Source organism: Spinacia oleracea, chromosome 1 (assembly GCF_020520425.1).
Source record: "Spinacia oleracea cultivar Varoflay chromosome 1, BTI_SOV_V1, whole genome shotgun sequence".
Classification (NCBI taxonomy): domain Eukaryota; kingdom Viridiplantae; phylum Streptophyta; class Magnoliopsida; order Caryophyllales; family Amaranthaceae; genus Spinacia; species Spinacia oleracea.
This window is the reverse complement of record NC_079487.1, coordinates 133,251,304-133,264,933: the sequence shown is the minus strand read 5'-3', so window position 1 is coordinate 133,264,933 and position 13,630 is coordinate 133,251,304. Positions and strand designations below refer to the sequence as shown.

The window sequence follows — 13,630 nt, the reverse complement described above, 5'->3', positions numbered from 1 at the left end:
GCATTACTATTCTATCAAAACTAGTCAATTATCAGTCTATATATTGAATTCAATTCAAAGTCAAAAAAGAAATTTGTCGCACAAAATCATTCATCATTACATATGAACCCACATTCACTTGATTCTTGTATTTACTAACGGGAATTCTGGTGTTAGTGTGATTGTGTCTAGTGTCTACCGATTAATTTCGACACTCGTATATTCAACTCGATCTCACACGATAATAGTTTGATTCACAAGATATGCAAATATATAACTACATGTAGACATACATTGAGATTAATAGGAAAATTTTCGTGAAACTAGCTAGTTTAGTTGATTAATTTTTTTTATTCAGTCAATCACTACAAGAATTTGTATTTTTAACGACAAACTAATTACGACGGGTCAAAAATCCCGTCGCAAAAGCCTTTTGCAACGGGGCTAACAACCAAACAATGACGGGAATAACCGTCGCAAATGTCTTTTACGACGGGTTTACGACGGATTTACGACGGGATTTCTATTAACGACGGCCCCCTTTCATGACGGGTTCACCACAGGAAATCCCGTCGTTAATCAACGGTTATTGGTCTTTTGCGACGGGATTTCCCGTCGTTAATAGTACAATTTCTTGTAGTGAATATAACGAGTTTGACTTTACTCTCGATCATGTTGCTATATAAAAAGATCGAACATCATCTGTGCATCAAGTGGAAAAAAGAATTAATTAAACTCCACTATTAACAAGAGAATTTTGCATTAGAACCACATGAAAAGATAAAAAGTATGAAATCTTTAGAGACTTTAGTGATCACTTCACATCATGTAAAACTAGTGTTTATGTACGTATTGTTCATAGAACTCCATGTTAGCTTGATTCCTTAGCATTAGGGGAGGATTTTTCACCGGGGCAAATGGTCAGCCCCAGATAAGTTTATAAAATTATTAATTATACAAGCTAAAATATCCTACGCACATATAACTGTGGTTGGCATATTAATTGAATGCATTATACTACGTATTTAGTAAGATGTTTTTTTTAAAACCTTAACTAGGGTGTGGCCCGGGCGTTGCTCCGGGTTTTACTTTTTGTAAAAATGTGCCCATTTTTAAAAGATTGTATTTTACATTTATATGGGAAAATATAACATACATTGTAGCTAGTTAAGACGGTAAGAAGTGAAACTTTAATCCATGAGGTTTGATGTTCGATCCTTGAATTGCTACATGATTTTTTTGGTTGTCAACATGCCATGATGCTTATTAGTGGTGATGTGGCATAATAAGGAGGGGGTATACGTGACACATATACGTTTTCATAAACGCCTTTTAATATATTAGTATAGATTAGTCCTCGTAACTTTTTGACCAAGATCCACCACTACTAGTTAACTAGCAACTCTTTCTAGCAGACTTGTTCCTTGAAATTTGGCATGCACATTTCAGATATGTAATAAGTTAACTAGAGAGTCATCATTTACGTACTCAATCTTATTGTCTTTACAGACAACACATAATGACATATATTGATATATAGGCATATAGCTAAACCATAAAGTTATACTCGTAGCTCGTTGGCCAACATCTTGTTGAGCTAAGTTAGCGACAAATTTCCTTGCTAGTATCATAATAAACATCATTCTCCAATATCAACGGGAGATTATCACATTGAATTGGACGTAACTAGCCATGATGTTGTGATGTATTCAACTTTTTTACACTTACTTGAGAAACATATATTAAGCACGACTACAATCAAATAAAAAAAGTTCAAGAAATTAACGCATGGGTTATTCAAGTTCATTTTTTAACTAATGAGTTCAGATAAGTGTAAATATAATGAGTATAACAGACTTTTAATACAGACAAATAACAAGTGAGTAAAATACACTCTTAATCAATGCTATTTCTATCCAAACTCGTTACGTGAAAAGTAATAAGGTTGTTGTTTGTTTGCAAACGCATCAAAATTATGGTTGATTACTCCGTATTTGTAGTAACATGAGCGATACAATTCATACAAACCAATTTGTATATTATCCCCTTAAATCTTAGCTGTTATTTTTCTCTCTCTATTTTCTTAGGGAGTTGTTTTGATGTAAGTGAATCAACCTTGTGCTTGATAAACTAGGATAATAACTTTAAGTGAGTATACCATATAAAACTACAAAGAATAAGTTGTAAAGGCAATGAGAAAAGGGGATAAAAAAAAGAGAGCAAAAAGCAGCTTCATTCAACAGAGAATTGAATGTGGGAATGTGCAGCCATAATTGTGTCAAACAAAGCATTTTCACCTTTTTATATGCTTCGCCCTAATCAAACTCAAACCTCATCATTTTTGTGACTCCATTTTTTAATTTTCTTGTGCTCTTGAATATAAAGTACAATCATTTTCTTTCAATCATTTAACATAAATCAATAAATCTTTTAACTTTTTACGTTTGTACGTAGTTTCATACAGAGTACGTACTTCTGTTTTTCTATTTAATACTCCGTATAATACTAATATTGTGTATGTGAGTATTCTATTGACCTGATTTCACTTCTTTGAACTTTTCTAAACTTGTTTTAATTTAATTTATCCGTAATTGTAAACTGAACTTAAAAGCTCTTATTTTTCTTGAATTTTTCTTATATGAACTTATTTTCTCATAAATATGTGTAAATAAGATGAGTAAAAGATCGAGGTTCTAATTAAACTTATTCCGACAACTATTACGAAGGGTAGTAATCAGTAAATCACCAATGGGTAGTGTGAGAGGTTGAAACCATATAATATTCTTATTTTTAAAAAAAATATGACGTGTGAATTAGTCATATTAGCAAGCATGCAATGTCGTAGTTAGTACCATTAATTTTTGTAACCCATCATTTACACAAAATCCAAGCAGAAATCAACCTGTTTAATAGTCGTACTAATATATAGGAGTACTTAATTAAGGTAAAAAGAAGATTAGTGCTTTTAATTTAATTTAATTTAATTTTGGGGTTTCATGTGTGGCACGCTTTAGGTAACATATGATATAATGAAATGACATGCCAAATGTAAAATGATCAAATGTATGATGATGATGTTACTCATTCTCAATACATGCACGACATGAAACCATGGTTACGTTCTCTACGTTATTATTTGATGATATATATATGCCTTATTCCTACAAACATCATAATCACCCATCATGTTTCTGCGCCTTCATTCACATTTGTACTATTGATTATTGTGTGCAACACTTGAAGAAATCTCATAAAAAACTCCTCAATCTTGTACTCTATGTAGTTGTTACGGATTTTTTTACCTTATGATGACATGTAATCACTTATCAGGTGCGGTTTTTTGGGTTAACATTTCCTTATTTTCTTCTCCGTATTCCCCAAAGAGCCTGTGGGCTCTGACTTTTGTAGCTGAACCTAAAGATGGGCCGGGCCAAGCCAGGTTTTTGGTTGAGCCCACGGTACATGGGCTTGGACGAGCCCAACCCATACCAAACCCACTTGTTACATGTCGGACAAGACTGAAAAATAAAAAAATGTGGCCTAGGAATAAGTGCCTTCTTGTCAGGTCGGGTTGTCGTACTTATGCCTAATTTTACTATTATATTGTATCTTCTCGTGCTTTTTAAAATAAAGTGACGCCTAGATCCGACCAACGGGTTTCTGCTTGTGTTTGGCCCAACCAAGTGCCATCTTTAACTGAACTGATTTACCTGCGAGAGATTTCAATTCAATACGGTCATTTTTCTTTTCTTATGTAGCTGAATCGATTTATTTACGAGAGGATTCAATTTAATAAGATCTTTCCTTTCTTTTGTACTCCCTCCATCCCAGATTACTTGATACACTTTCCTTTTTCGTTCGTCATAGATTACTTATTACACTTCTAAATTAAAAATGACTCTACAATTATTATATTGTCTTTCTTTTCCCACTAATTTTTTTTGTCCCTACACCCTCTCTCAGGTCATTCAATTTAAAAAATATCACACTAACTCCTAGTATCATATTACCTTTTTAATAAAATAACAATTGATAACCAAATAATCATTTATCATCTGAAACTTTATGTAAAAATAAGTATAACGAGTAATTTGGGACGTAGGGAGTAATCTTTTACGGAGTATGGACTTGGTAGTGTACCACGTACAACGTAGGAGATATCATACTAGTCCGTACTCTGTAATAGTGTGATGGACTTGACTGTGCTTGAGAGGTGTGACAGGTGTCTATAGTGAGTGGTGCATATTGGTCCTATTGGAGTGGTGTTTGGCTGTTTGCAACTTTGCTTGTTTGCCATTAATGTTTTGGGTAATTAGAAGTTTGAATACATAGTTTAGTGGAAGACTTGAAGTTAGTGGGTTTTACACTATTATGGGCCCAACTCACTTAAAACTACCCAATTGCAACTAATGTGTAAGCTTGGCTAATTGGGCTGTATAGTTTATAGCCTTTAATAAGGCTTATAAACCAGCACAATATTATTGGATAATATCACCAATTGATTCTATTAAGTTGTATTTGGGTTGATTTCATCATGTTTATGTCATTGATGGGTTTCTATTTGTAGTTGGGCCAGTTTCGACCGTGTTTTTTATACAAAACTATTATATCTAACCTACAAAGAATATGATGGTTAGGTAATGCAATATATCAATGTGAATTTCAGGTTAAGGTGTACCAAATCTGTAAAAATCGTAATGCCTTTCTTTATCATAAATTTAAGGGCATGCTTGCAGAGGTAAAATGAGAGATTTTATAAACCTCAAGTAGTTTGTAATCAAATTGAAAACAAATTACCAAATACAACATTTTTTACAAAGAGTATATCAGTACCAACAGAGGCAGAGACAGGGGGCGGGTAGGGGGGCGCCCCCCCCAAAGTAAAAAAAAAAAAAAGCAATATGTATTAACAACTGTAAGGACAAACTATCAATTTCCCTTATTCTAGTGGTTAAAGGGAAAAAAAAAATAAGCAATATGTATTAAAACTGTAAGGATACAAGGTTCGACACTTATTACCACACTTATCGGTACAATTATTGAAATGTCATTACCGCAAGAACTTATGGGCAAGTTGTATGTTGATTACTAAACTAGCTTAAATTTTCTCAAAAAAACAAAGATAAGAATTATGTGGTTATAAAGGAGAAGACCCACACATTTACATTTAGTACGTGTTACTTTAGAATGAAACAGGCAACCGATTTGGGTGATCAATTACGTAACAACAATTCCGAAAACAGAGATAAGTATTAACTACGCAAAGCTACACAATTATATAATTTTTTAAAAAATAAGAAAAATATACTTAGGAAACCCTACGCAAACTGCACAATTATAATTATATGTCTAGATCATTAATCGATCATCGAGAACGACGTATTCTAACTTTAAACCCATACTTCATGTGAAGGATTATAGAGATATTAGGAACAACTGGATGTTCTTCAACTGGTTCAATCACATAGTTTTGAATTATGGTTGTGGCAATAATCTTCATTTGTGTGAAGGCCATTTCTTTTCCTAGGCAAGTTCTTGGACCCGCGTTAAAAGCTAAAAACTTGTATGATGGCTCATGTCTAATATTTCCTTGTTCCGATTTCCATCTTTCCGGCTTAAACTCGTAACAATCGTCTCCCCATATAGATTTCATCCTCCCCATCGCATACATACTGAATATAATCTGCATATTTTTATTCACGTGGTGGCCACTTGGCAATATATCCGGCTCAACAGGAGACTTAGCCTCAAATGCAACTGGAGGGTATAATCGTAAAGTCTCACATAAAGCACCATGAAGATACACTAACTTGTTACTCACCTCTTTAAAATTCTCCCTACATATCGTCGCATTATTATCTAGCTCTTTTTTAATGTTGGAAACGACTTGTGGGTTCTTAGAAAGTAGGTAAAAAAACCAGGATAACGTAGCACTAGTTGTGTCACGTCCTGCTACAAAAATATTTAGAATTGTATCCCTTAAAAACTTATTATTATCACCTTGATTAACAATCTTACCATTTTCATCTTGTTTCATGTATAAAGTGAGTAGATCGACGTTCAACAACTCATTGATTGGTTCTTCTTGTGATCTCTTCATATCTATGCATTTGTAGATGAAACTATCAAGCGTTTCCCAAGCTTTTCTATACTTGTTCTCTTCTCCAATATCTAACCACCTTTGGAACTTCCAAACAAAAGATGGCACTGAATGGCGATAGAAGATCACTTCTTCGACGTCGTCTAAGGCCTTAGACGATGGATTATAAGGCAAATTGATTGATAGAGATTTGGGATCGTAATCCATAGAAATGATACATATCGTATCAAAAGTGAATCTTGCAAATAAATCTTGCAAGTCAACAACTTCGTTAGAATTTGAATGATTATCAGAGAAATGGTTAAGGACAGGGATGAGTCCATCCTCAACTTTATCCCATGTTTTGTTAACCAAAAAAGGGTGGAATTTTGGGTGGGTAAGGAAAGATTGAGCCATTTTTCGATGGTATTTCCACACGAAGGAATCTGTATTAAAGATTCCATCTCCTAGTACATCGAAGATTTCATTGAATTTTGAACCTTTGGGATAGTTTCCAAAGTTCTTGCTCATCACATGGTGCACGTTGGCGGGATGAACGGTAACCAACAAGTACATGTTGGTAAACCAAGGACCCTTAAAAGGGAAAGTCATATGAGAATTGTCCATCAGTTCAGTGGCAAAATCGTGAATTCTTTGGACGTTTTTAAGGAGTGCAGGAAGCATCCCTAGAAAAGGCCAGTTTGTCGGGAGCCCGTTTTTGCTACGAAAGAAGTAGCAAAAGAGAAGAAGGAGAAGAAGAGAGAGGAGGAGTATAAAGATATCAATATACTCCATTGTTGTTGGCAAATGTAATAGTGAGATTATGGAGTGAGTAATTAAAGCGCTAGCTTAGTCCGATCTCTTTATAGAAGAGTTAAAGGCATTAGTGATACTATTATTGTACTACTACACGTGTCTACGTACATTGAAAACTATATCTAACCATTTTCTCTATCATTAATTATTAATTCCGCCAAAACAAAACTAAATTAGCATAGTAAAGGACCTTTAACAAGGCAAACCGGGCAAAGGGGGGAAAGACAGGGTCGTTTTTTCAGATATCAGATACATATCAACTAAAAAACTAAAAGACAAAAAAAGAAGTACCATTTATGTTAAAAAAAATTTAATTTTGTTAAAAAAGTACTATTTCATTTTTATTTTTTTTGTCTTTTTTCCTATTTTATCTTTTACTGTGATATGCATTTGCAAGCACATATCAGATATTCGAAAATACTTCATCGAAAAAGACGTGGTCTTGCTATCTTGTCTTTAAAACTTAGAGTGGTGCCACGACATAGAGATAATACTCTATTACGTCGATGTATTGCCATCCATTCAATGTAGTATTTACATTTTTTGTTTTTGAGGGGATGTGGTTGACAACCTTGACACCGTTGTAGCATAAGTGTTGGTTGACATTCTGTATTTCTGTATATTGCATGAAAAGTCTCATTTCCTAGAATGTAAAGAGTAAATGATCGTTTGGTTGATATTAGATTAGGAAGTAAAACTTTCTAGAAAGTTCTACTTGATTACTTTTTCCAAAATGGGGGGAATGACGTGCGTAGTCACCCTTAGGTAAGTAGAATTTCTCATTCTCGAATGTTAACCTCCTATGCTAAATTCTCTGAAGTTAAAATACAATGGAAACTGCAAATACGAGAGAAGTATAACTTTCAAAGTGTAATATTATCAAATATTAATTTAGCCTAATGAGTACAACATTATTCAAATGATACTTACAAAAAAAAAAAAGTACAACTTATTCAATTGATACTTTGAGTTACGATTGAGTTATAATTGCACTTTCCCCTTTTGGAGTTGCGGAGTATAATGGGCCAATGGGTCTAACGTTGGCCCAGCTTTAATGCAGCAAGATTACTTCCCTCTAATGAGGTATTCCACGGGGTGTATCTAATCAAAACAGTAGCGGATCCAGAAATTCAAGATAGTGGGGTCACTATTTAAAAACTGATAAGATTTTCATTAAAATTATGTATTTTTTTAAATTTTTTTTGAAAATTTAACTATAAAAAAAGAAAAAAAAAATCAAGTGGGGGCAAGGACCCCCCTAAGAGGACCGTGGCTCCGCCACTGAATCAATTTTTTTTTTTTTTTTTGAGTAATAATCCAAACAATGGTTAAGTGGTTAACTAGCTCCTCTATATGCCGGTTTTTCCCTAAGAGAAAATGTCCGCTAATTAACAAATTTTGATTAGGATAGAAGATGGCTTAGAAAATAATAGAAAATAATAAAGAAAGTTTTGGGCCGTAGGAGTCCGTTTATTTCAATTTATTTTAACCATTTTGGACTTATTTTGAGCAGAAATAAGTTAATATAAGTCAGATAAGTAAAGAAAAGAAGAAAAAAAAAATCACACTTCAGGACACGAATAAGTTACTTTCATAAAAAATAAGTTTAAATGAGTTAATTAATTTCAGTCAAATTATTTAAACCAATCACAGCCTTGGAGATCTTCAATTATTGTTGCACCTTCGTACTAAACTTGGCAAAAGCATTGTTTTGATTGGTAAATTTGGTTAAGGTCAATTCAGGACGTCCTACTATGTACTCTCAAATATGGTATTGGTCAATATTGAGTTAGTTGTACCGAATTGGTTCACATCGGATTAGATCGAGTTTTTTCTATTCAAGTAAAGATTAGGTATTTCATTTTAGGGCTTTGTTATTTTGGACATTTTTTCCATAATTTCAGCTCTGTTTAGTTCAATTCAATTTAGTTCAATTCAATTCAATTCATTCCACTTTAATACATAAAATACGTAGTACGTGTTTAGCGTATGCATTTCACGGGCCTAACACACATACACAATAACTTGTGAGAAAAAAGAACTTGGGAGAATAGGTGAGTGACATACTAGCACAGTGGTTCGCGCCTGTTCGGATAATGATACCTTTTGAATGTTATACAGTAATACAAAATATTAGTCTTATTATATGGAGTACTACATACTTCAGTATTTCGAATCATAAGGTCGTGGTCAGGTTGACTCGTGTGGGATTTCGATTCAGTAAGACTCTTCATATTACCTTATAAAAAGCACTAAATTATTCTGCCTATTTCGGAATTTGGCTAGAACTCATGAGTTACAATATAACCCATTGCAAACATGAAATATTAACTCTCCTTTGATTTGATTTGATTTAATCATAAACACTCACAACATATAATTGAAAAATTATATTAGTATTAGAATAAAATAAAATTAACAACAACAAATTAATTTGTCCAACAAAAGTGTATGTCTTATCATGTTGATGGTCAAATGTACGTATCTCGATAAATATGCACAATCAAAACATGCAGAAAAATCAATAAGAAACGAAGGGAGTATAACATATTTTTCTTTCATGAATTTAAAATGAGTTACCATAAACACTAAAAATCTCATAACCAGAATTAAAAATAGTAATCTCAACCTCAGAAAACGCTCGTTCCTCAGGTGGGCAAACATCCCAATTACGTCTATTTATCCCATTATTAGCTTCTTGAACACAAAGCAACCAATTATCTCCATTAGAATTATCCATAATTTCCATGTTTTTCTCTTTAAACACTTCATTACAATACTTAATCTCGTACCGCCTCGAACAACTTTCCTGCAAGGGTATATATCCCCTGCACGTGTTAGATTCCGAGTGGCCGGCCGCTATGTCGCCATAGTCATCCTTCCATGGATTGTAGAAGCTTAATTCGTGGCTTGTATTGTTGATGATTTTGTTAAGCCAAATGTAGCCGTAGTTGGAAATTTCCGTCCTGTACGGACGGCGGCCGGTTGCGCCGACGGAGTCATGGTGTTTCCAATACATGTCTAGTTTATGTTCGTTCCAAACATTATCGTTGTGATCAACTATTGACATAATAATTATAATAAATAATTTGAAATAATTGCTAGGAAATAGAAAGAATTTGTGAAGTTTTGATGTTGCAAAATTGAATGGCACGTATATATGTTTGAAACTTGGAATATTAATTTAATTACTTGATTGTTAAGTTAACGACGTTATTATATTGGCTAAACATGCATTACATCAAATTATAGTGTATCCTAGTAAGGTACAGGTCATAAAAATAAGGATTTTAGACTTTGCCTATAAAGGATGAAATGGTAATAAGAGGGAGAAAATATATAGTCACTCAACTGAGTCAATTCTTACGTATTTTCACCGTTTTATAAATATCGCACTATTTTATGTGATTCAAACATAAGAAAATTATAATCATGTAAGTCATGTTAGATTCGTATCGATATATATTTTCTAAATATTAATTTTTTATAATTTATACTTACCCACAATTTGAGATATTAAAATTCAATCATGATGCGATATTTAAGGAACGGAGAAAATATATAATTTGTACTTTATATGTAGAAGTAATTATTTGACTTTTATTTGCGACAATTTGACTTTTACTCCACATTGGGCCGCTGTCATTCGACAATCTATTATCATTTTATAGTTGGCCCAATTTATGAAACAGATTGTCGAATGACAGCGGCACAATGTGGTTGACATTGGGCCGAGTCTTTGATAAATATTTGACTTTTTCATTTTTTCTTTCCCTTTATTTTCACCCATGCAGAAATAAAGTCAGCCGTAGATTTCGGGTAGTAAACATTATGGAAATATTCAACTACAATCAAAATCAGACCTAAACCCGAATAACTGAATAATATTAAAATTGGATAATTAGTAGAGTTAGTAAATAACAATCTCGTAGTTGGAAAAACAATAAATTTTACACTAACAAAAATCAAAATTGTTCTCAATCTATAGATTCACAATATCAATTTTTTTTTAATCTTTGCAAACATTTACATTTACAAATTACATTAAAGACGGTGTTAAAGTCAAATATGACTAAAAAAAGAGTAATAACATTAATTATTGACTGCATTAACAAAAAAAACCGATATAAATCGATAAACTAATGAACAATAATAGGGCTAAACTACCTTGAAAAACCATTCCATAAAAATTGTTATGTTTCACGAGAATGTTGATCATAAAAGCCGTAGTTGTGTTAGGAGGGAAAAATCCGGCTAACATGAGACCATTAATCTTGCTAGAAATTTCTTCTTCGATAATTTTTTTGCCACTTATGTGCGGATCATCAAACATGTCCTTGACAATTTCACCCTTCTTGATGATACGAAATAAGGGCCCTGTGAGTTGACCATTTTTTGTAAGAAATTTTGATATGATAGACTTGTAGAGAACAATAAGCACGATTACAATTGTAGTAATTGCAAATTGTGGGAGAAATATTGAACTCATTTTGGTGATGTGATTAACACAATCCATTGCTTAAATAACCGTAGCTAAATTGATGAAATAATCACGTGTCAATAAACATAGAAATATAATTAACAAATTAGAACATTAGATTTAGTGCCACTAATTATTAAATTAAAGCACTAGATTTAGGTGGTCGCGCATAAAGGAGGCACTTACGATTCTTTTGCCATGTGAGTTGTGACAATATTTGGCCATATTAGTTGTAGCTTAATTATGTGCTATATAGACATAGATATGTTAATTACTCCGTATGTGTTAATCATGTGTTACACATGTCAAAATAAATTTTTAAATAAGTAGAGCAGACATCAGGAACTGGTGCATTTCCTTTAATTCTAAATAACTAGATGAGTGCAATTTGTTACCTGCAAAATCATAAGGTATACTACCTCCGTTTCAAAAAAATCTTTACAGTTACTATTTACACGGACTCCAATGCAGGGCCGGCCCTTGGGCAGGGCATAAGGGGCAACCGCCCTAGGCCCAACGGAAAAGGGCCGAACTTCACGCAATCTACAAGTTATAATAATATAATATTCTGATGAAAATAAAACAAATTCCAATGCGTGGCTCACTGGTTCAAGTGATTGGATTTCACATACTGCAGGGCACGCGGGTTCGACTCCCAGCAACACAATCTAGGTTATTTTCGTGTTTATTTAATTACACTTCCTATTATAGTTAGGTTATTTTTTTCTTTTGTTTATTTAATTACACTTCCGATTATAATTAGGTTATTTTTTTCTTTTGTTTATTTAATTACACTTCCGATTATAATTAGGTTATTTTTTTCTTTTGTTTATTTAATTACACTTCCTATTATAATTAGGTTTTTTTTTCTTTTGTTTATTTAATTACACTTCCTATTATAATTAGGTTTTTTTTTTCTTTTGTTTATTTAATTACACTTCCTATTATAATTTTAGGATTTAGGAAAAAGAATTGAATTTTAAGTCACAGTATATGTAATCAAATTCATTTAACGTATAGCTCACAAATTTGCATACACTTGCTAAAAAATTTGTACAATACGAACATAATTCTTTTTTTAATACATTTCTTTCATCCAACGTACTTTGCGATATGTAGATGTTTCATTGTTAACTTGTTATGTTTTTGATGTTAGTGTGATAATTAATGTTTGAGATATTGTAATTCATGTTCAATAATAAAAGATCGAATGTTTTCAAACCTTATACTACTTATGTTTTTAATAGAGTTCAAAAGTGAAAAAAGAGGAAAAAAAAAAGTTGTTTGAAAGTAGTATCTTATCACTTTTTTAATAAAAAACATACCCTGTTAACAATTTTTTTTTTATTGTAAACCTTTAAATATATAGGGCCCGATTTTTATTTCGCCCATAGGCCACAAAAAAGTCAGGACCGGCCCTGCTCCAATGCAATATTTAACTACTAATATATTCAATTTCGTATGTGAAAAAATTATAAAAATTTTATATTCTGAAAATATATTCCGAGGCCAATCTAACAAGATCTTACATGTAACGTTTTGATGTATGGTGAGAATTTACGGTCAAAGTTTTTATAATTTGGACACATTTTTCAAAGCGTAAAGAACTTTCTGAAACGGATGTAGTATTTGTTAAAAAGGCCTTTTATAACTTCAAATTTGCTAGAAATGACCTTAAATAATACTTCCTCCGTCTTTTAATACTCGCAACGTTCCTTAGTTTCACGCATGCCAATGCAAAACTTTGATCATTTATATCTTAAATTCTCTTTATGCAAAAATTATAAAAAGTTGATATTTTGAAAATACACATTGAGACGAATCTAACAAGATCCCACAAGACTATGTTTTATATTATATAAAAAGCACTAAGAATAGTCAAAGTAGATTATATGAATAGTGGCAAAAGTCCAAACGTTGCGAGTATTAAAAGACGGAGGAAGTATATTTTTTTGTGAAATCACACCTGGATGTAATTTTTTTTTGTGTGCGAAAGACAACCGAAAGGAATTTTCCGGCATTGACTGAGTTTTTCCGGCCATTGACTTGCACGTGTGGCTTTATTTTGCTAACTGCACCCAATTTTCCTTCAAAATTCTAAGCTTTAAAACCTAAAGATGGAATTTTTTTTTGAAAGAAATCAGGTTTGAAAATTCAAGACTCGGGAAAATCAGTGTCTTTAGCCAACTTAAGCCACACGTGTTGCTCACGTGCAAGTCAATAGCCGGAAAAACTCAGTCAACGCTGGAAACTTCCCTTAGGTTGTCTTTCGCAAA

The 13,630-nt window shown here is 32.7% G+C and overlaps 1 protein-coding gene across 1 annotated transcript; it reads right to left on the bottom strand.

Annotated features, from left to right (window-relative positions):
* Positions 1-5,100: 5,100 nt before the first annotated feature.
* Positions 5,101-6,901, bottom strand: LOC110799234 (alkane hydroxylase MAH1-like). Its single transcript, XM_022004453.2, has one exon. The coding sequence runs from the start codon at positions 6,851-6,853 to the stop codon at positions 5,345-5,347; it is 1,509 nt and encodes a 502-aa protein (XP_021860145.1). The 5' UTR covers positions 6,854-6,901; the 3' UTR covers positions 5,101-5,344.
* Positions 6,902-13,630: the final 6,729 nt, after the last annotated feature.

What these genes read in the sequence shown, in the direction of transcription:
- LOC110799234 (XM_022004453.2), bottom strand. Translation starts at nt 6,853, where the DNA reads ATGGAGTATATTGATATCTTTATACTCCTCCTCTCTCTTCTTCTCCTT.